This window comes from Centropristis striata, chromosome 21, assembly GCF_030273125.1.
Source record: "Centropristis striata isolate RG_2023a ecotype Rhode Island chromosome 21, C.striata_1.0, whole genome shotgun sequence".
In the NCBI taxonomy this organism is placed as follows: domain Eukaryota; kingdom Metazoa; phylum Chordata; class Actinopteri; order Perciformes; family Serranidae; genus Centropristis; species Centropristis striata.
This window is the reverse complement of record NC_081537.1, coordinates 24189394-24212466: the sequence shown is the minus strand read 5'-3', so window position 1 is coordinate 24212466 and position 23073 is coordinate 24189394. Positions and strand designations below refer to the sequence as shown.

The following is a 23073-nucleotide window of genomic DNA, read 5'->3' as shown; positions in this document are numbered from 1 at the left end:
TGTTTTCAGTGCAACTGTTGTGGAACAGTTGATTCCTTAATCCTGATTTTAACTCAAATGTCACATGCATGCTCTCTTTTTTCTTATTCTAAAAATGTGCAGTGCAGCTTCGGTGTATGTTTTCTGCATCCTGACACCTGATTTCAGTTTCACAACAGTTGCAAAACAGGACAGTGAAAACTCAGCCACTGAGTAGACCACTTCACATGCTTTATTTCAGCACCCATAATAATTAAAAACATCTCAATTTATTATACATGTACAAAATAAGTACAGAATCTCTCTTTTTAAACCATGAAAGTGGGTCTGCTTCAAATTCTTTTTTAAGAAACCCTTCGCGAAAAAGACATCAACAAACAACATAAACAACAGGGTGGGAGATGTGTGCTGGTTTTTCTTTTTAGTGAAGAGGAGTTTTCCACAGGGGGGCAAAACAGACAGAGGGATCAACACTGGACAAATGTGCAGGGAAATGATATTGTACCAGAGTCATGTGCCTTTATCTACAAGGACACGATTGCATGCATTACATCTGCAGTGATCACCTTTAGAGAACACTTAAGAAGAAAACAATTGCACTGCATAGACAACAAGACAACGAGTCAATTTAGTAGCACCAAAGGTTTCTGCAGGCATTAGTGGCAAAAAATTACAGTATGACAGTGAGAGTGTCACCATCAAAACACCAATAACTGGATCTTATTGGGATGGTAATAGCACCTTTTAATGATTTTGATTCCCCCACAATAAACTTGTGTAAAATAAACCCTTTTCTTTTAAGAAAAAAACGGTGACTTCTTGTTATGAGGTAGCCATCTAGCCATGAAGGTGAGCTTCTTTGTTTTAGCTCTTTTTGCTGACATCATCTGAGCATCAGGTGTTTTTTTAAAAATCTTTTCAAGAATTTAGAACAACAAGAAGACACTTCACACTTTTTACAATTTATTTAACACCAGAAAAATGGTACACATCACTTGTTGTTTTCAATGTCCTTTCCGCAGTGGTAAAAAATGGCAAAAGTCACCTGTGTTTCATTTGGGTGTGTGGATCTTTTTTAGTTTTTTCTCAATCTCCAGGGGAAAATTTACACAAGTATATATTATTTTCTTGTTGCCAGTGGAAAACAAAAGATTCTTTTTAAAGTGTCCTTGTAGGGTTGGTTTTTGGTTGAAGTAGCAGTCCCAAAAAAAACTTCTCATGATTGGAAAAACACAAACATCGTCTTCAGTAGAGTGGTTTTAAGCATGTGGACCAATGGCAGCCGAATGAGTTTTGAATGCATAGAAAAAAAGGATTTAGAGATGACTGCTAGAAAAAAAACAACAATGTCATGTCCATATTTCTTTCTTTTTACAAGAAGCAAACGGGGCCAACTTCGACGCCAAATTCCTGATCAGATGCACCAACATCCATAGGAGCAATGTCAATGATGGGCAGGCGGGATGTTTTTGGTGTATTGTAGCGGATGACTGTCTTGCCCCATGAGCCAGTGTGTGACTGTGGAGAGGAACGAGAGGAGAACAGGTCAGAATCTGTTTGGCAACGATTCTACACATGGCTCAAATGCTATCTTTGTATGTTGGCAGGCTCTCTCATTGGTTAGTTTTTATCTATAAATCTATTCTTGGGCTGCTTCCCTCATACCTGTGTGCATACATGTGTCGAAACCAATCTCAACATGGTCTACGCTCGCATATTATTGTACAGATGCTGGTGCCAAGAGTGAGAACTGAGTTAGGTAAGAAAGCTTTTAGTTACGCCTCTTTATCATGGAACAAATTGCAAAAGGACTTGAAACTGTCTGAACTGATCACAACCGGTGAATTTAAATCGATTCTAAACAACAAAGAAATCTCTTCCCTTGGTCGGTGTGACTGCCCCTTATAATTAATAGTATTTAATTGTTTATGATAACAGTGTTTAAATGTTGTAACTTGTCTCTTTTTATGCTGCTTTCTTGGCCGGGTCCCTCTTGGAAAAGAGATTTTTTTTAATCTCAATGAGACTTTTCCCTGGTTCAATAAAGTAGATATATTTTCTGAAGTTTCAGTGTGACTCACCGTGCAGCCGTCCTCGCTGACGCTGTATGTGAAGCGGCTGTTGCCCTCGGCTCTGATCTCGACGTCGTTGGAGCCCTGCAGGAGCAGAGCCTTCTTCAGGTTGCCGGTGGCGGAGTCCATGTAGGCGATGCTGTTCTTGCAGTGGTATGTCACGTTCTGAGAGGCCTGGTTGGACATCAGGCGCATGAAGGTCATCTGGATGCTCACGTCCTCGGCGTCAGATCCCTCGCTGCCGTACTGGAACTGCGTGGTGGAGGAGAAGGTTGCACCGGCTTTAATGTCACTGAATGAACGTCATTATCACGGCCATCTTTGACTGAGATGTCAAAGCAGGTACATCTGACTGGTGCATGGTAAAACTTTCCTTTTAAGGCTTTTAACAGACTTTTTTTCCCTTTTCCCAGTAGATTTTTTTTATTTTTTATGTTTGTGTCCTTTCTACTTATTTACTATACTATTTTATATAAATATATGTATAAAAAATATTCATATATATATATATATTATTTATTATATTATTTTATATCACATGATATTACATGTTATTAATTGAATTGCCTTTTTTATTTTTGGGGTATTATTTATGATTTATTGCATTTTATATGATCCTAACGCTATAAAAATAATGTCATTTTAAAAAATCCATAGCATATTTTAAATAAAAATAAAAATAATGATTTCAAATAAGTTTAATCTAATAAAATAAAATAAATTTAAAGATATACATTAATACATTTTTTTTTAAATGTCACTGAATGAACGGCTAAAATATTCTAATAGTTTGTGAGGATGATTGTGCAGGAATATTTCTTTTCTTACCTGGAATCCACCGGTCATGGACTCGCTGAACCAGACGTGCTTCTTCTCCCTGGTGTTCTTGCTGAGGTACCAGTTCTGCATGGGCACGTTGGACTCACGGGGGTAGATGCAAGTCTCACCAGTCTCCATGTTGCAGTGGACCTTGATGGCGTCCAGAGAGGAGCCCTGGTTGGGGTCGACCCAGTACAAATCTGCAACAGAGAAAAAAACAGTTAAAGTCTGACCTCTTCTTTCGTCTTTCCTCCTCCAGCATCATGATCGGCACTCACCGCTCTTCAGCTCGGGGTTGGACATCTTCAGGTCGCGGCACATGCGGACTGGGCTCTTCTGGCTGCCGTCGGGGCTGCGGATCTTCTCGACCTTCTGGGTCAGGGTCTTGAGGGTGGTGTCGACCTCGACGTCGCGATCGGCCATCACGTTGGGGTCGTCGGCGCGGTAGTGTCCGCCGCTGCGGTAGGGATCGGGGGCCTTCTCCTGAAGAGGCTGGCTGACGAAGTCGAATCCGCTTCCGGGAGGTCCGGGGGGTCCAGGGGCTCCAGCAGGTCCGGGAGGACCCTGTTTGGTGACACCAGAGTTTTAGCAAACTGCAGACACATTCGAAGTGTCTAAACATTCTGACTAAAACTAAGATCATAGTCAACTTACAGAAGGTCCCATCTCTCCATTGCGACCACGAGGTCCAGGGGGTCCGATGGGTCCGGGCAGACCGTTCATACCATCCTTACCAGGGGCACCGTTAGATCCAGAAGGTCCCTATGGAGCACAAGCCACATTATAACTTAATGAGGGAAAACACTGATTCACAGCAGTCCAGCTTGACTTTATATCTGTAAAATATGTGTCAAACTGATAAATGTGTCATTAATTTAATGTTTTTGTTCCATACTTTATCTGGAATATTGTACATGATTTTACACAACTGATTTTTTTTTTTTTTTTACCATAATACACTTTTTAAACATGTTTTGCTGAGACAGGTGCACAGGAGCGAATCAAACTCTTTGTCTAACTTGCAGAAATAAAGAAATAAACAATAAATTAACCAATTATTTGTGACATTTCTGTGCTACACCTTTTGCCCGATGCACTGAAGTGCTGCAAATAAATATATTTCTCGCAAGTTAGATGTGCCTGCAAGAGTTTGCAAGACAGCCTCTCTAAATATGAGATTGGTTGTGAATGAATGTTTTGTGCCTGTCAGACAGTAACTGTACTTACTCTTGGTCCAGCGGGTCCAGAGGAACCAGCAGGTCCTCTCTCTCCGGAAGATCCCTGCAGGCAGAAGAAGAAGAAGAAGAAGTGAATATCAAGTATTACACATTATGAATAGAATATAAAGTGAGGGGAGTTGAAAGAGTTACTCACAGCAGTTCCGGGCAGACCCTGCATGCCAGTGAATCCTCTGTGTCCCTTGTGTCCTCTGTCTCCAGCCTCACCAGCCTCTCCTCTGTCTCCCTTTGCACCAGCAGGGCCCTGCAGGAAAGCAGCACGTCACCTCAGCTTCATGGGCAACACAAGACTGAAGCAACATTTCAAAAAATGGTGTTTATTGGTGCATGAACTTACAGCGGGGCCACGGACTCCAGCAGGGCCAGAAGGTCCAGCAGGGCCAGCAGCACCCTGCAGAGAAGAGAAGAGAGGGAAAAATCTGATTAAATCAAAAGTTTTCTGCACAGCCTTGTTACATTTAGAAGATGAAACAGAAAAGGGGACTTACACCCTCTCCACGGTCACCAGTCTTGCCAGAGGGGCCGACAGCTCCAGGGGGTCCAGGAGCACCGGGGGCTCCGGGGGCTCCAGCATTACCAGACTCACCACGGTCTCCCTTGGGGCCAGAGGCTCCATCGCGACCGGGGGCACCATCGTGTCCGGTAGATCCCTGTGGAGGAGCAACGAGGAACAGTCAAATATCACAATTTATCTATTTATTTTTATTTGTCTTGTGCATGTATGTATATTTATATAACTGTGTATCATTTATTTGACTGATCAAGGTTTCATACGAACCTCACGACCAGCCTCTCCGGGAGCACCAGCCATGCCAGGGGGTCCAGCAGGTCCGGGGGGTCCACGCTCACCATGAAGTCCAGAAGGTCCCTGCTTACCAGGCTCGCCCTGAAGAGAAACAACACCAAAGGTCAGATGCAAACTCAGAATTAAATTAAACTGCAGTAATCCTGGGCTCAGGTGATCAGATCTTTTACTTAAGTTAAGTAAAAATATTGTTTCAGGTAAAACTTCTGCATTCAAAATTATAAGAATCAAAAATAAGCAGTGAATTCTGCAGAATGCCCCATTTCAGAATATTCTGGATTATAAATGTTGATGAATTAATGTGTGCATCATTTAAATGTTGCAGCTGCTAAAAGTGGGGCTAATTTTAACAAATATAACATAGAATAAGACATTGTTATATTTGTAGTCATATTTATATTATATGTTGTTATTGTTACCTATTTTGTTAATTGTTTTTCTTATTTTATCCTATATTGTTATTGTGTTTGTAACTTTGGAGAATCTTGGAACAAGAATTTCCTTCGGGATTATTAAAGTTCTATTTTATTTTATCATTATATATTTGTTGATTACATTTTGGATTAATAATCTGAATCTGCAAAATAACTGAAGATATCAGATAATTGTAGTGGAGTGAAAAGTACAATATCTGCCTCTGAGTTTAAGTATTTAACAAAATAAACTGGACAGTAACTTGTACTTGAGTAAATGTAGTTAGTTACTTTCCACAATTGGAAGTAAAATAATGAGATTTAGTTAAAAAATTAAAGGGTTGTTCTACTTTCATGTGCACAAAACTGTCAGGAAACACTATCAAACTAATATTATATCTTATGAGTTGGATAAGACAGAGTTATTATTCTACTTTTACTATGATTTAGATGTTTTTAGTGCTCTCTGGTCCTGCTGAGTACTCACAGAGGGTCCGGGCAGACCAGGGAAACCACGCTCTCCACGCTGTCCGGGGAGACCGACAATACCACGCTGTCCAGCAATACCTTGGGGTCCAGGAGTACCGGGGGTACCCTGCACAGAACCACACAGCTCAGTTAGCACACAAACAAACCAAAGTAGAACATTTAATGAAAAATTTGACCACTAGATTCCAGAGGGCACTCACAGGGGCTCCATCAGAGCCAGGAGATCCCTTCTCTCCGCTGAGTCCAGCGGCTCCAGCAGCACCAGCCTCACCAGGGCGTCCGGCGGGACCGGTCTCACCACGAGCTCCTCTCTGTCCATCTTTGCCGACGGGTCCGCCGGGTCCAGGGGCTCCACCAGCTCCCTGCAAACACACAGAGGTGAGTTAAAACCTATAAAAGCCTGAACCATGAAATAATTGCCAGAAAATTCTAATTTTTTAAAACTGGAGTGTTTATTGACCCTGATGAAATTTTTTTTAAAAATCTATAGAAATCTGCATATATGAATTCTGATATCATACTTGGCCTTTTTGTGCAATTTGTCTCAAAAACTTGTGTATCAAATATGATACACTTGGTTTTATAGGGTTAAAACCTCTGATACGCAAAACAGATTTAAAGACCATGCCGGTGCTGGTTTTATCTCTGTGGCGAAACTTACAGGAGGGCCAGGGGGTCCAACTCTTCCAGCAGGTCCGGGGAAACCAGTAGAGCCCTAAAGACAAACAGAGATGATGCATGGAGCTTTAAACACGTGCACAAGTAAGAACAAGAATGCAGATTTAATTAAAAAGGACTAACTCATTTAATCCGATGAGTCACTCTGTTCAAACTGAGGTTATGACGTCAACAAAGACATTTGAAGCTTGATTTTAAACCTCAACAGCTTAAACAGAGTGTCATCTAATTCTACAAACTCTCACATGCAGACTGAAATACTTACAGGGGGTCCAGCACCACCACGAGCACCTTTAGGTCCAGTGGGGCCGGCGGGTCCCTGTTGACCAAAAGAACAACACAATTATTAATTATCACTTCACAGAAAAAGACTTAAAACAGCCATATGAGAGCCCAAGATATGACTTTTCCTGGATTACTCTGCAGTATAGATCAGTGGCATACCTGAGGACCAGAACCTCCGACGGGTCCAGCGGGTCCAGGAGCACCAGCCTCTCCCTTGGGTCCAGTGTCACCACTCTCTCCCTTGGCACCAGGCTGACCGTCAGCACCCTGCAGGTCGGAGAGCAAGACAGGAAACAGGTCAACTGGTGCTTTTTGGGCGCCAGTATTAATCTTAAATTGTGCTTTATTTTAATTAAAAAGCATCTAAGTCTGTAGAAAAGTAGGTAAAAGTCTTACAGGAGGTCCAGCGAAACCAGCAGGTCCGGAGGGTCCAGGCTCTCCACGCTCACCCTGTAGGAGTAATGAGGAGGTTTAGGTTCATGATACACAATATTCTGCATCTCCTGCTGAAGATACAAATCCAGTAAAAAGTGTTTGTTTTCTAGACCTCGATCAGGTGTACTTACAGGGGCACCACGAGATCCAGTGGGTCCAGAAACACCAACGGCACCACCCTCACCCTGGTGGAGAAGAGGGACAGGAGGTCAGGAGTTGGTTTTTTTATGCACTTATTTTTCTTACCACAAGAATTTTGTGCCAAGAAACCAAATTTGCGGCAAAATTCAGACATCCTATGACAGTCAAAAAACTGTCATAGGGCTTTTAATACCATCATAGCATCTAAGAAAACTATATTTAATGATGATGAAAGTGGAGGAACATTTCTGAAAAAACTAGATCCTACTTTATTTATAAACATTTGTAATCCAGCAGAGATCAAGAACCTGGATTACTGAAAACCTGGTCCAGTCTTACCTTCTCACCCTGAGCACCGGGGGGTCCTGGGAGTCCAATAGCACCAGTCATACCACGCACGCCATCTTTGCCAGCGGCACCATCACCTCCCTTGGCACCACCATCACCCTGAAGACAAAAGTTTATTAATAAACTATGTTGTGATATTAAAAACCGACTCATAGAAGCCAAATATTTAACTATTACATTTAAAGTAACTTTCTGTTTCCTTCTCACAACATTTGGACATTTAAGCTATGTTTGATTGTTGCTTATACGTTTGGAAAAAGCAGTGAGCAACCTGTTCACTAATAATAACTGAAAAAATAATGTTAACATGGGAAAAAATTAACTGAAATTTAATGTATAACTGAAGCTTCTTTATGCCTCCAGACTCCATTGACAGAATTAGTAATTTTACCCTGCAGGATACAGGAGTTGCTGGTCTTCCACTGGCTCGATTGCTCAGATTTTTTTGGTTATTTTGCGACTTTTGTGACTTTAATGGTTAACCTGGATTCACAAAAGTTGCACAATAACACAAATAAACCAAACGATTGAGGCAGCGGTGCAGCAGAAACTCCTGTGTTCTGCAAGGTTAAATTAGCATTTTGTCAATGGAGTCTGGTGGCTTTTATAGAGAACAAACCGGGTGCAGTTCCCCATTGGAAAGAGTCGTCTGACAGCAAGGTAAAGCTGTGAAGATACTGTAAAAGGGCGTACACTTTGTACATTTTAGACAGGACAGGTGTGGTACTTACTCTCTCTCCCTTGACTCCGGGGAGACCAGCAGATCCACGCTCACCGGGCATTCCCTGCATACCGGGGGCACCAACACCACCAGGGGCACCACCAGCACCAGGCTCTCCCTGCACACACACACATACACAGAAACGCACACTTTATTATCCATTGATAATATGCAATGCACAGTGGACAACATACACATACAGTTTAATGTTCTCAGGGAAGACGAGGAGCATTTTAAGACTCAGACCTTATTAAAAATCAATAGTTTTAGTGTTGAGAAAGTAACTGTTACTACTGCAGCTTCTTGTTTGAAGACTTTAAACAATACCTTCAATCATTCTAATGCTCTTAGCTGGTGAGTTTTGTGATGATTGGACAAGTAAAGCTGCTATTCATTCAAAACAACATTTTGGTGTCCTTTAAGCGTAAGTGAATGAGCACTTGGGTATGATGGGTGCAGATGTGTGTGATTAGCAATATCAAAGGAAAGGCAGTGGATATAATAAGTGTTTAATATGCATACAATCAAATATTCCTCATTAAAGATTTTCTGAATTAAAAAGATAGGAACCCCAGAATTAGGAGGCGATACAGCAGATATATTTAACAAAAATAAATGTATGAATAATTCCCTCTTGTTGCTGGATAAACAGTGATTCATCCTTGTGTTTGTAGGTTAATGTGTGTTCCTGGATCAATATGTATTTGTCTGGTATATATTGGTACTTTTGCATCTCCTTAAGTCTTAAAACAGACATTTATCATCTGACTTTCTGTGTTTTATTTCCTTTAAATTGTTTTTCTTCTCCAATTTTTAACTTTTACAATGCTGTGTTCTTATTTTGTTGCTTTGTGAACATGGATCAGATTTTTTTTTGCCTTTTAAGAGTTTTTCTCATGAACCCACCTTGGCTCCATCGCTACCAGCAGGGCCAGGAGAACCACGAGCTCCAGTTGGGCCACCAATGCCGGGGGCACCACGCTCACCAGGGAAACCTCTGTCACCCTGAAGGAGAGAACACATTCATGGGTCAGGACCAGTTCAGCTAAAGATCTAGAGGACCAGAATCAGCCACAATGAGGAGAGGAGATACTCACTCTTGGGCCAGATGGGCCGGAGGGTCCACCCTCACCAGGAGCACCCTGAAGAGGAGGAGAGGAGGAGAGAGGAGAAATGAATTAGACAAAAGCCTTCATCAGGAAAAATCTAAGCTATACATTTTTATTTTCATTTTATTTTCATTTTCAAAAGTAAACAATTTGCAGTAACAAGATTCTATAAAAAAACATTAATTTCTGCACCCTTCAGTGCAGCTGAGGAGCCATGAATGACTCAGATGGCACCTACAGTCATGTGACAAAAAAATCAGTAAAATCTCACTAAACTGCAGGCTGTTTAGAGGTTCAAAGGTTATAAATATGTACAGTATATGTACAGTATGTTGAGCCCAATTTCTTTTAATTATTGGTAATTCCTGGAACCTGGAGAACTGTATTTATATAAATTATATTCCCCCCCCTATTTTAGTGAAAGAAATTCAACTTTCAGTTTTTCTTTAAAAAAAAAAAAAGATTTATGGGTTTATTTATATATTTAACTGTTTTTTTTTTACTGCACAGCAGATATTCTAGGATTAAGCCAGAACCAAGTTTGACTAAATGTAGATTCCTGACCTTGAAATGAATTAGAGAATCTCAACAGGTGTGTGATGACAAGAAAACTGATCCTGAAACTTCAAAGCACTCCTAAAAGTGCATGATTTCACAGGCTTCATATTTGACCTTGGACTACAAAATGTGATGTTTCGTGCATCCCCGTGACTCTTACCTGCTCACCAGGCTTGCCAGTCTCACCAGTAGCACCTTGGGGTCCGGGAAGACCCTGCACAAGGAGGAAAGGTAGAAATTTTCAGTGTGAACAAGTCTAATTGTGCCACAGCTCAGAAAATATATATATAAAATTAAAAAAACAGCAATGAGAGATTCTTTAAAGCCTACCTGGAATCCGGGAGGACCACCAGGTCCCTGCTCTCCCTTCTCTCCAGCAGGTCCCTGAGCAGGAGGAAGAAATATAAATGATTAGACACCTTGCAAGACACCTTTTTATTTCATAGTGAAGTTAATGTTTCAGTTAGAGATACATACAGCAACACCAGAAGGTCCAGGAGCACCAACGTCACCGTCTTTGCCAGGAGCACCCTGTGAACATAAAACCAGTTATCTACTGCTTTCTACGCTCTTTTTCCACTTTTATTTTGATAGAAAACAGTAGAGTTTTATTTATTATAGTTTAAAAAATATATATAAGTACTTACAACAGCGCCAGTAGCGCCGGGGCCTCCTCTCTCACCGGCCTTTCCAGACTCACCCTGTTAAAAAGAAGAACAGAGTCCACACTTACAGCTGCTCTAAAAGGCTTTTTGCATCAGTGTTTTTTTCCTCTTCGATTTAAGTCCTGAGGTACTCACGCCGGGTCCCTTGGGTCCGGGGAATCCCATAACTCCAGGCTGTCCTCTGGCTCCAGCAGAGCCAGCAGGTCCGGCACGTCCGTCTTGTCCAGGGGCACCCTAAAGATCAGCCGGAGACAAGAGAATACTGAGAAAACAGACTCTCCTCTCATGGTTTAAAGGACTGTTTACAAGCTGCAGCTCTTCTTTGTTCATGCATTGAGAGTTTGTGTGATGGTACTTACAGCAGGTCCAGTTTTGCCGTCAGCGCCGGGGCTTCCGGGGCTACCAGTCACACCCTGCAGAGGGAAGGACGTTCAGTGAGTATGAAGACAGACAATACAAGTCATATGTTGATTGAGCTGCAAGATTAAAGCTTCTGTGCTGCAAGACTCACCTTGGATCCAGGTGCACCAGGAGCACCAGGGCTTCCAGACTCACCGGTGGCTCCCTGAGCTCCCAGAGCGCCGTTGGCACCACGCTCACCGGGGGCTCCCTGTCAGACAAGAGGGAGAGAGTCAGGAGACGTCTGCACGGCTGGGTGAAGCTCAAATTCTTGTTTAATTAAAATATGACTCCCTTAACAAGTAAATAAATCTTTGTTTGTGTCTGATATGGTTTGTCTTAACCCCACACCCAGTGGCAAGTTGGAAAGACATGTTATCACTAAAATTACACAATTGATCCTAGCCAGAAACTGTGAAAGTGGAAATTTTATTGGATTTACACATTTCTGATGGCCTTTAAACAAATCATATGGGATAAATGCTTTCATCAGGAAATATCTAAGCTATATATTTTTATTTTCATAATTACTCTTCTTCTTCATGTCTCGTTTTAAATTTGGTCAAAAATAAACAATTTGTGGTAACAAGATTCTGTAAAAAACATTAAATTCTGCACCCATCAGCGCAACTGTGGAGTCATGACTGACTCAACTGGCACCTACAGTCATGTGACAAAAATTCAGTAAAATCTGACTAAACTGCAGGCTTTAGAGGTTCAAAGGTTATAAATATGTACAGTATATGTATAGTATGTGGAGCCCAATTTCTTTTAATTATTGGCAACACTTGGAACCTGGAGAACTGTATGTATTCAACTTTATATATGATTTATGGGTTTATAACTGTGTTTTACTGTACAACAGATATTCTTGAGTTCTCTCTTCTTCTAGCCATGATTGTGCATGTTGTGAAAGTATCTGGGGTGTGGAGGATTAAGCCAGAACCAAGATTGACTAAATGTATATTCCTGACCTTGTTGAGGATTTATCAGGTCGATGGACTGACTCACCTTGCCGCCAGCACCTCCATCAGCACCAGGGAAACCACGAGCACCAGGTGCACCCTGCAGGAACAAACAGACACAGCGAGCAGGTCAGTAACAGGTTTATATGCTCACTGTTTGGGACGTGAATCCCCCTGGGAATTTACCATGCATATATTATTGAAATGGTCATTATATAGCAGATTGCATATGTATAAATGCATCAAAAAGTATCAATTTGTTTCCTAAATATATCAAATAAAGTGAAAATTTCAATTTTATTCAGTGTAATTAAATAATCAAAACTGAAATTTGAATTGTTGTGGGCCTAATGCATATTGAATAATAATTACAGATAAACTCATAAAATAAGCTGCAAGATATGAATTATAATTGTAAGTTGCTTCAATTCAGTAAAAAGAAAATCTGCTGAATTAATGCAGCCATTTTTGTATTTTTCTGCCTGCAGTGCATCGGTACTCCACCAGGGGGCAGGTGACACGTATCAGATTAAAAATATATATATTTTCAGGTAAATATTGATTATGGGGATTATAAAGAGGCTGCATAAATTCATGTATCAGATATGATACAGCATATCTGATACATGAATATGATACAGGGATACAAACAGTGATTGCAAGCCGTTTTGTTGCTTCTTTAACAGGCAGGGAAAGTAATTTAACTCAGTTGGAAATGGATCTGTACCATCCGGGCTCGCCCCAAAGTTATCTGTTGTTGGTCTTGATACAACTACAGTATCTGATGAAAGTTTTTGTGAAAGAAGAAGTAACGTACGCGCTCTCCAGGGGGTCCACGGGCTCCAGCACCACCGGGCTCTCCACGGCCTCCTCTCTTACCCTCCTCACCAGAGGGGCCAGGAAGTCCCTGAACTCCAGCGGGGCCCTGGAAGAGAAAGTAAGATCATTAGAAACATGTAAAATTAAAATGACAGTGTAGAATGGTAAATCATTGTAGTTTATTGTGTTTTGTTGAACTTACAGGCTCTCCCTTGGAACCAGGCTCTCCCTTGACTCCAGGATTACCGTGGTCACCCTGTTGGCACAAACAAACATTTAATTTTGGCTCTCAGGTCTGTAAATGTGTGTGTTTTTGTGTGTGTTGACAACAAAATTCACACAATCAAGTGTCTACTCACGCTGTTACCCTTGGGACCAGGAGCACCGACAGCTCCCTGAGCTCCTGCAGGACCGCGAGAGCCGGGGAAACCAGGAGCACCAGCAATACCAGCAGCGCCCTGTGGGAGCAGAGAGTCAGGGAGTCAGATGTCAGAGCAGTTCACGTGGAAGCGGAACAAACGTGATGTGTGAGTGTGATACTTACAGGAGCGCCCTTAGCACCAGCAGATCCATCAGAGCCGGGGGCACCCTGTGGACAGAGGGAGGGAGTGTTAAGCACTGAATTGCATTTCTATTTTTTGGTGAAATAGGGTGCAAATGAGCAGCTACAGGGAAGTCCATTATCTACTCACAGCGGCACCAGCAGGTCCAGCAGGTCCGGGGTTACCGGCCTCTCCACGGGCTCCCTGGGGTCCCTCGTTTCCACGGCCTCCCTGAGGACCGGACTCTCCCTGTGAGGGGGAAGCAACAGTGTATCACAAACCTGCAACTTGGATACTGTAAGTTATCAATCAATTATAAATCAAAAACACATAATCCATCTTTGTACATCAACATTAATAATGTTTAGTTGAGTTAAAAGTCTCAAAAGTTGAAGCATACTAATGGAAAGTGCCTGATAAAAGCTGCTAGCACCCTAATTCTGCAGGTGCATGACATGATCACTGCATGAGTCTTGGATATATTTATTAATATATTTTTCTTGCAGAAATAGTAGGCTGTGTGCTGATTTGATTGTGGTATATTGAGGCTAAATGGAGCTGCTAAATGTCAGATTCTACATAGAATTGCTTGGTTTCTCACAATAAATCATATGATTTTGGTACAAATATCTGTTAATTAAAATTAGAAGTACAGATACTCATGTAGTGAGCAGCAAGTTTGTATTTCTGCAAAATAATGCAACTTTCAAGGTTTTAAAGGAGTTTAAGCACAAGTAAAGAATGCAAATAGCCTCTACACTAATCTTAAATTGGTGTATTGCATGTAATAAGTCAGGTGTGTGTGCTGAGAGTTACAGGATGTTATAACAGAGAGGAGGGGGGCTGTTAGAGGTCTGCTGATGCCATCTGGTGGCTGCAGAGTTCACCTGGGCTTCAAATATGTAGTTTTACAGTTGGACACCTTCTCTGGCTGATGGTTGACAGTGTAATGGGGAGTTATGATTGATTCTGCAAATACTAACATCTCTCACAGTAGAAAGGTGACAGGGTTTAATCCTGACAGGCTATTAATGTCTCCAGGTTGTTTTCAGGTTATTAATGAAGTGAGTGTAAGGGAAAACCCTCATCTGAAGGACTGAAGTCATATCTGCAGTTTTAAAGGAGTAAAAAAACACTATAAATTAGTGCAATGCTGTTTCTGGTTTCATTATGCATTAAATAGTAAAGCAGAGTGATGCTGCAGCTGATGTAATGAAATATAAAGAATATTCTGGTACTTTTGGACATTATTTACATTAATTTATTCACTTACTTTATTCTATATATATTTTATTTTATGTTTTTTGATAACTATTATATTGTTATTGTTATGATAACTCTTTTTCTAATTATTTTATCTTTTTTTCAGTCTAGCTTTTACTTAACTACTTCATTATTAGAATTATAAAAGCCCTTAAAACTATTTTTATTATGTTTTTGTCATAATTTCTTTTGTTGTTTTATACTTTCAGATCTGTTTATAATTTCACTCTGTTTTATTCCTATTACTGTTGCATTTTTTCAAATAATTTTTTTTGTCTGTCTGATGTTACTGACCTTAGCACCAGCACCACCGGGGAAACCAGGGGCACCAGCGGGTCCAGTAGGTCCCTAAAAAACAAAGACATGCAGATATTTAATGGCAATGTAATGCATGACTTTATATACATTTCCAATAGAAATTAAGGCATCTTAGTAAAGTAAAATACTACTTACTGGGGGTCCAGCAGCTCCAGTGTTTCCATCATTACCACGAGCACCCTGCAGAGGAGAAGAGAGAAGATTAAAGTTTGCCTGAGTTTTGCATCTTGTGTGTTTTGTCCTGTTTCATGCTGCATGATGCATGTGTGGCTCAGACTCTAGCTGTGTGGGGACACCTGCTCCGCTCCAAATACAGTATGTTCACCTTCTATGTTTCATTTTGGATCCTCTATAATGTAATTTTATCATGTTGGCGTATTCTCTACAAACAGCGTTTGTCCTGAGACAGATTTGTGATATTGGTCTATATCAGTAAAATTCACATGAAATCATCATCAATAATGTTATTATATCAAGACAGGTGCTTACAGAAGGTCCGGGGGCTCCGGGGCGGCCTCTCTCACCAGGAAGACCACGAGCACCCTAGAAAAGGCAAAAACAACATGAGTTTGACAATGCTGGGACATCTTTCTGTTGATATGAATAAAACGAGACTCCAGTGTGTGGATGGAGATGAGACAGAAACCCACCATGGCTCCGGGAACGCCGTTCTCACCAGATGCACCACCCTCTCCCTGCAGACAGACACAGACAGAGCAATGAGCTTTCACCTCGAGGTTCAAACTAAACATTTCATTCACTTTCTGATTAAAAAATCTTGCTTTAGTGCAGCAACGTCTTGTTTTCTCACCTTGGGGCCGGCGGGTCCAGCATCTCCCTTAGCTCCATCCAGACCGCTGAATCCCTGTGCAGAAAATCAACCCGGGTCACTCATTACAACATCACAGAATGTGCAAATTGGTAATTTTTAATGTTCAATGCTCTCTCAAACTCACTCTGTGTCCCTTGATGCCGGGGAGTCCAGGGGTTCCGGGGAATCCACGAGCACCCTGCAGGAGCAGAAGGGGAGAGATGTCAGGTGACAGAAGCATGCATGGTATCTTTATTCTGCAACAGGGGAGTTTTTGACCAACTTGTGTGCAGGCTTACTGACACAATGTGTGACTCAGTGGGCATCACTCACCTGAGGGCCAGCAGCTCCGCGCTCACCGGGACGTCCAGCTTTGCCAGGCTCACCCTGTTGAACACACACACAGAGGAGGTTAGTACGAGCTGATCAGCCCTTAAACAGCTACATTTGCATCCTTCAGACAATCAATAAATTAGATTTTTGATAATAAATCACTTACATCATCTCCGTTCTTTCCAGGGGGGCCAGAGGGACCACGGGAACCCATGGGACCCTAAAAAACATAATAAACAAGTGGATTAGCACCAAGTTAATGTGCATTATTTCAAGTATGTGTATGTCACTCAGGGGAAAGAAGAAGGGGTGAGGGGTGTGTGTGCAGATGTGTGTCAGTGGGTCAACAGGAAGTAACATGTTAGGAGCTGTTGATAACATGCAGATTTCTGGTGTTGTGCCTCATTAATGTGAACAAAACTGAAGATTTATTTAGTTTTGTATACTCACAGAAGCACCGGGCTCACCAGGCTCGCCAGGGGGGCCAGTGAAACCCTGAGGACCCTGATGGACAAGAAGAAAAACAGACATTAACACTAGTTGCAAGTTGCAAGTGAAATGTGCAAATGAGAATCTAAATCTGTCATGTCACTGATGAGGAAACACTTACAGTGGAGCCAGGGGGTCCAGGCATACCACGGAGACCCATAGGACCCTGTTGATAAAGGGTGAGAAGACAAATTATTTATTTATTTAAACTAAACAGGAACTTTTTGCACATTGAGAAAGAGAGAGCAAAGCCTTGGTACCATGGGGCCGGGCTGAGCTGGGCCACTAGATTTGGAGTGGTCGACGTAGCTCATCTGAGGAGAGAAGTTCTGCAGGAAAAGAAGACAAAGAGAGGAATCAGTCACTGAAGGGTTAATGGAGCACAGAAACAGAAACAGGATGCATGAAAAGTCACTTTGAATTGCATCTATATAAGCACAGACATCAAGTTAAACATTAAACTAAACAGTGGTGTGTTTAAAGCATTGACTGAATAAACTGATATTCTGCTTTTTCCCCAGAACTAAACCTGAGGAGCTGTCTGCACGCTCAGTGCTGAAACAAACAAACTCAAACTCCTGCTGCTGACCTTTTTCTCGTCAGGTGTGCAAAATAACAGAAAACTCATGTTATGTAGCTGATGCAGAAATTGATCATTGCATGAATCATAAAGCCTTTATGATGGGTTCTTTAAAGGTGAATCTCATTTGTAAACAGAATCGAGTCATCTGTAAAGGAGAAAAAAGCAGCTTGGGACTTTCTGGGTGTCGTGAGGTGGAGACACTTACTCCGCCAAGGCCAGGGGGGCCAGGGGGGCCGGGAGGGCCGGGAAGACCAGGCTGTCCATCCAGACCATCGTTGCCGGGAGGACCAACGGGACCCTGAAGACAAGCAAGGAGGACAACGTTAGTTTATTCATCATTTATGTATCAAATGTCCTTTCAGAAAGAGTTCAGGTAGTTCAGACTGTGGCCTTTCTAAGAAATGATATCAAATCTTGTTATACTGCAAGATTTGATCAAATCTAATTTAAATGAGATGCTTTTTAACTTGCTTTAACTTAAAAATGGAAGTGCTGCTTTTGATGCATAAAACGTTTAAATTACCTCCACTGCAAATTGTGTTTCTTCCAATAATTGGTATTATTATGCAATACTACTCCATCATCTTATTAACTAATTATGTGACCTTTCAACTCCTGATGACCTGTTGACCTTATGACCTTTTTATCATCGAGGTCATCAGGGGCGATGATGTCACAGCAGCATTCAGATTCACTTTTAGGGATTAAATCAGCAAACGTGTAACACGACTGTGATCGTTTTCACATTTTGAGTCAGCAGTTGTGAATAATAATGCATGATTTATAACGAATAAGGCAATATGACAGGGAAAACCTGTATCTAATCCTTCTCTCTGACAGGAAATAATCATGTTCAAGACTATCAGTGAACACAAAGATTGGTCCTAATGGCAAATATATACAATTAGAATCCAGTTTAAATCACAGGTGTCAGAAAAAGTCTCTTGGATTTAGAGTTGAAGTGAACTAGAACCTACCTGGTCTCCCTTGGGTCCATCAGGTCCCTGACCAATTTGCTAAGGACAGACAGACAGAAAAAGGAAGTTAGGCTACACTGCAACAAGTGCATCATCTATAATATCAGCAGGTGTGATGAGAAACTAAACCGAACCATGCCAGCGTTTACAAAGAGACAGTAATTTAAAAAAAAAAAAAAGTAGGTTAAAAGGCCAAATACCTCAGTTTCACCTGGAATCAGAGCTCCTACAGGACCAAGGAAAAACAAAAGAAAATGTCAACATTTATGACAGACACATTCAGAATAATGTAAATGTTTTCAGTTGCAGGTCCAGGCTGGGAGTCAGTGAAACAAAAGCAATTGATTCTAAATTATTTCTGATGTGCAAAAGGAGGAAAATCAGTAATATAAATGTTTTGGGAGACGTGACGTGTGTGTTACAGCCTGCAGTGTCTCTGCATGTTGGGAAATTACACATTCATTGCCAAACTTCGCCAAAGAGCCGGTATAATCCACCGTTAAAAGAATGCATATTGAAAATGGAAATAAGGTAAATCCAAAGCGATTCTTTTTGTGAAAATCCTCCGGAGAGCAGGCAGGCTTAGGGCCTCAGCGTCCATGTGTGGCCAGAGAGCCATGGGTGGCCAGAGGGCACTAGGTGGCGCCACAAAGCTAATTAACCACAGAGTGGGTGAGGAGGATGAAGGTGAAGTACCATCGGTGTCGGGGCAGATGGGGCAGCACTCTCCGTCTGGGATGATGGGGTCAGCGCAGTCGGATGTGTCCTCGCAGATCACCTCGTCGCACAGGACGGTGCCGCTGTCGCAGACGCAGATCTGGCAGGGTTCGGGTTTCCATACATCCTTGTCGTTGTACAACTGTCCGTCTGAGTTGCAGTTGCCAAATGTGCCTGAGAGGAGAGGAAAACCTCACTGTGAGTACATTAAAAACATCCAGAAAGAAAGTTAAGATGAATTCTCATAAATGCACCAAATTAAGTTTGCCGTCAATAAGCTGACACACGTTCAACGTGCTGGTGAGATGAGGTCGAGCCTCAGCTACACCTGCACAGGTGTGCATCATATGGGAACCAGGTGTGCCCTAAATGCTAAAATCAGACACCAGAATCTGTTTGCAAACAGCATAATTTCAGTAAAATCATTATCTAGCAGATTCCCCCCATGCAGACCTGCATCATCCTGCACATCTGGTTTTATTAGCTGTTGTCTCACTTGTGGCACACAGCTGTTTTCCTTGCAGCAACTTTATAAAAGTATCTTCTAGATCTTCAATTTGTGTAGTTTTAGCTTCATTAAGATGTGGCAAAGTCATAGAAATAATATTTTAATTAGTTGTGTGGCTATTAGTGAGCAGGAATAGAACTTCATCAGGAGGTTGTTTGGGCCTGGTAAATGTTAGGATTTAGTCTTTAGTGCATGATAAAAGTAACTATGCAACATTTCTGATCAGAAGATTTTCTCCTCAAAACCTTAAGTGGAAAATGTCACAGCTCTGATCTCATGTCAGGCCGCTGTGCGGCCTGGTGAAGAGGGAGGAAACGGGGTTTGGAGGATGAAGGCGCAGTTCCAGTATTTGGCCACTGAGCGGCGCTGTTCACCCACAGAACGGGATCTTCCGCACCCTTCTCCTCTGCATTGTGATTAATTGTCGTCTAGACTTTTTTTTAACTGTCGACGTCAGACTTAGGCGATTTTTCCATTGTCTCTTTTTTCAGTTAACCATACCAAGTTTTACACAAACTGGGTAAAATGTTGTCGTGGCATTCTAGAGAAGATTCAGTGCAAAAGTTGAACATTAAAAGAGAAAATTGGGCTAAACTTGATCAGATTTGGTTTGTTAATTAACGTCATCTGTTCACTTTTGATGTTAAAAGTTGGAAAGTGGAACAACACTCTACTGGAAAGTGCTAGAACATCTGGCTCATCTTGGTAAACTGGGATGCAATTTTCCTCCAAAAAAAAAACAACTGGTGAAAACTACTCTACTAACTAAAATGCAATTAAGCTTTCCTTAATTCGATTTGGCATTTTTAAACATTTCTTTATGTTGGGCTCTGCTTCAACTGTCTTTGAACTCAATGTCCTGTCATTGCGCATCAGATTGAGCGCAGCTGCTCCCCTCAGGTCTGCGCTCCAGGACGCACAGGGAGCGTGTATCTGCACACCAGCGAACAATTAGGAAAAGTTTTAGAAATCCCTATTCGCTTCCAGATCTTCCAACAAAAAAAAGAAGAAAGAAGAGACACCAAAACGCCTCACAAACTCTCTCAAGCTCTGCGCTCTGGGGTCGTTCAGTTCCATAAAACTGCTCAGCATCCTTGCGGGCTCTCCAACATCCTGAGGGTCCCAAAACAACTCAAATCAATGTTTGAAAGTGATACTTACTATCATCCTCGCCTTGACCTCTCGCCAAAAGCACCGCTGCGCTGAGCAGCAGCGCTAACCGAATATCCACAAAGCTGAACATGTCTAAATATTAGACATGTAGATTCTTTGCGACAAAGGGGGAATCCTTTTTTCTCCTCAGACACCACTCATACAGGGTAGGGTCCGGTCTGTGTGTAACTCCAATCCAGACCCTAGCAGAAACTCCCTACTGCCTAAACAAATGACTTAGCTTGGCTTTTATATGCCAAAAACTTTTGGGGAGGTCCCGAGCGCACCAGATAACTTGTGCATGTTCTAGTCGCAGAGTCCCTCCTTCAGCAGGGAGAGGGGCCGCCTCCAAACATGTCAAACAAGTTCACGTTTCAGCTCAAACGTGGATGATGAGGACAGTCATCATTTACGCGCCGGCTCACCGCCGTTCAGACGTGTTTTATCATCTTCTGCTTCTTTTCTTTGGACTTTTCCCTTAATTGAGGCTTTTGTTTGGGGTGTTTTGTCTTTTCTGCATCCAACCTGAGACTCTGTGTCGCTGAGCTGGTTTTTAATCGTCTGGACCCTGGGGGGATTGTATTTATTTAGGCCCCAGTTTATTAAGGATGTGCTGAGGACTGGATTGATTTCAATTGTGCAAGAAGCTTATTTTATTTATTTCATGATTGCATGAGCTCACTGGCTTCCTTAAAGGAGAAGGATTGGGTTCACAGGGATGTCTTTTGTGCGCAATTTACGCACAGAGAGCAAACCAGATGGAGAGTATGCATGCACACTCTTGGTATTATATGTGTGAAAACTGTGGAATTATCATTTTTAAACAAGTATCAAGCACCTGCAACTCTCACCAGCATGTATTAAATATAACTTTACACACATCATTTCTAGTTACAGGTTTTATGTCTGCTAACCTGAAGAAAATGTCAAAAATTAACATTTCCCCCATTATTCTGCACCTGAATCATTTTTTCTATTATATAAATCTATAAATAAAATGTAGGTTAACACTGACAGTGCTTTCATCTTTGTTTCTATTAAAATAAACATAAATCCAACTGTTTAAAACATGTACAACAATCTGTGTTTAAAATCCATCGTTTCCAAAAGAGGCATGGCCATCCCATGATGTTAGAGACAGCGAAGAGGGAGGGAGGAGGGGAGAGAGTCTGGCAGAGCCACAAAGCAGTCTGGTTACACTGTGGACACGTTGCAGCTTCTACAACTACAATATGGCCCAAGTTGACCTTTCATTTGCTCTCTTTTTTCTGACATTCTACACGACAAACTTGTCCTGTTTTCACTGTCGGACGTTTATCACGTCAGGCTGATGATCCAGTCATGAAATTATTTTATTCTATAACATGTAGGCTCTAAGGTTCGGGGGAATGTTTTAATATCTCAGCCTATAAAGAGTTTATAAAATACAGTGTGGATCACGAGCTTAGATTTTGAATTCTGAGTGAAATGTGGCCGATGCTTGTCTTGTGAAAATGCATTCAATTTGCTGGCATCAAACAATAAAAAACTGATGTATGAAATCTTACTAACTGTCAAACAAGACAAATTCGAGACTATGTGGACAGAAAGGGAGCCATGTAATGCTGAACAAAACCTGTCAGCATCAGTTTATTTTCTGCAATGATCCAAAATTAGACCCTGTGGAGATGCTACAAAAATACGTCATTTTGTTTGCTCTCTTTAGTGGCCAAACGGTGGAATTACAACTTTCCGGCCCTTTTTTAAAAATGAGCTTTTATTGTAAAAGAGACATTCGTGTCTGTGAAATGACTCGTTTCAGTATCAGAGTTTGATCATTTTGGTTCGAAAATACGTGGAAAGTCTTGAAGATTGGGCGATGTGGTTGAATGTGCATTAGCATGTTGGATGTGTTTCGATTCACGACTCCTGACTCACATCTTGAACACAACTCTTTCTCTCTCTTGGTCGCTGTTGCTGACGGGTCTTTCAGTTCTGCTGTTTCGTTCTTGCTTCTCATATCGTGACGTTATGTTTCATTTTAGAATTATGTTGCAAAGTTTGAGAGCTTGGTCCAAGTTTCTTGATCCAGTTGGACGGACTCATTTACATAACGTTGAGGTCCAGTCTTCTTTATGCAAACACAGACCAGTGAGCCCACCACAACCCCCTTCAAACTTGCCCCAATCCTCCCACCTTACACTGTGCGACTGCTTCTCCTGGTGGATGTATTATAGAACTGTAAATGTTGCTGTGCTGCTGTTCAGCCTCGCAACCGATTGTGCCCAGTGGCAACTTGTGGTATTGCAGCTAAAAACTTCTCTGCCTAAAAAAAGCATTTTCCCCTGTAAAACCACAAGAGTAAAACTAGTGGCAGGACACCTCGGAAATAAGGTCGTTAATGACTCTTTCTATTGTGAACTTTTCTTCCGCGACGGTTTTATATTTCTAAAACTTTCCTTA

General features: G+C 41.7%; 1 protein-coding gene across 1 annotated transcript; it reads right to left on the bottom strand.

The window, feature by feature from the left end:
* Window positions 1–193: 193 nt before the first annotated feature.
* Window positions 194–20855, bottom strand: col1a1b (collagen, type I, alpha 1b). The gene is made up of 50 exons (XM_059325078.1): window positions 20641–20855; window positions 18951–19145; window positions 18455–18480; window positions 18255–18293; window positions 17483–17575; window positions 16955–17023; window positions 16816–16860; window positions 16656–16709; window positions 16372–16425; window positions 16206–16259; window positions 16018–16071; window positions 15873–15926; window positions 15712–15756; window positions 15551–15604; window positions 15197–15241; window positions 15038–15091; window positions 13631–13729; window positions 13483–13527; window positions 13298–13396; window positions 13141–13194; window positions 12937–13044; window positions 12166–12219; window positions 11267–11365; window positions 11115–11168; window positions 10891–10989; window positions 10738–10791; window positions 10568–10621; window positions 10421–10474; window positions 10251–10304; window positions 9521–9565; window positions 9330–9428; window positions 8434–8541; window positions 7694–7801; window positions 7345–7398; window positions 7175–7228; window positions 6938–7045; window positions 6759–6812; window positions 6477–6530; window positions 6016–6177; window positions 5814–5921; window positions 4887–4994; window positions 4597–4758; window positions 4446–4499; window positions 4245–4352; window positions 4098–4151; window positions 3525–3632; window positions 3149–3434; window positions 2880–3070; window positions 2061–2303; window positions 194–1497 (listed from the first exon to the last, which is right to left on the bottom strand). Exons 1-50 carry the CDS (start codon window positions 20720–20722, stop codon window positions 1351–1353), a joined length of 4359 nt encoding a protein of 1452 aa, XP_059181061.1. The 5' UTR covers window positions 20723–20855; the 3' UTR covers window positions 194–1350.
* Between the last annotated feature and the right edge of the window lie 2218 nt (window positions 20856–23073).

Excerpts from the sequence above, each read along its gene's own strand:
- col1a1b (XM_059325078.1), bottom strand. The coding sequence starts at position 20,722 with ATGTTCAGCTTTGTGGATATTCGGTTAGCGCTGCTGCTCAGCGCAGCG. Across the intron at positions 11,169-11,266 it reads CTGGTGCACCTGGATCCAAG|GGTGTGACTGGTAGCCCCGG; the intron begins GTGAGTCTTGCA and ends TTCCCTCTGCAG. Across the intron at positions 10,990-11,114 it reads ACGGCAAAACTGGACCTGCT|GGTGCCCCTGGACAAGACGG; the intron begins GTAAGTACCATC and ends GCTGATCTTTAG.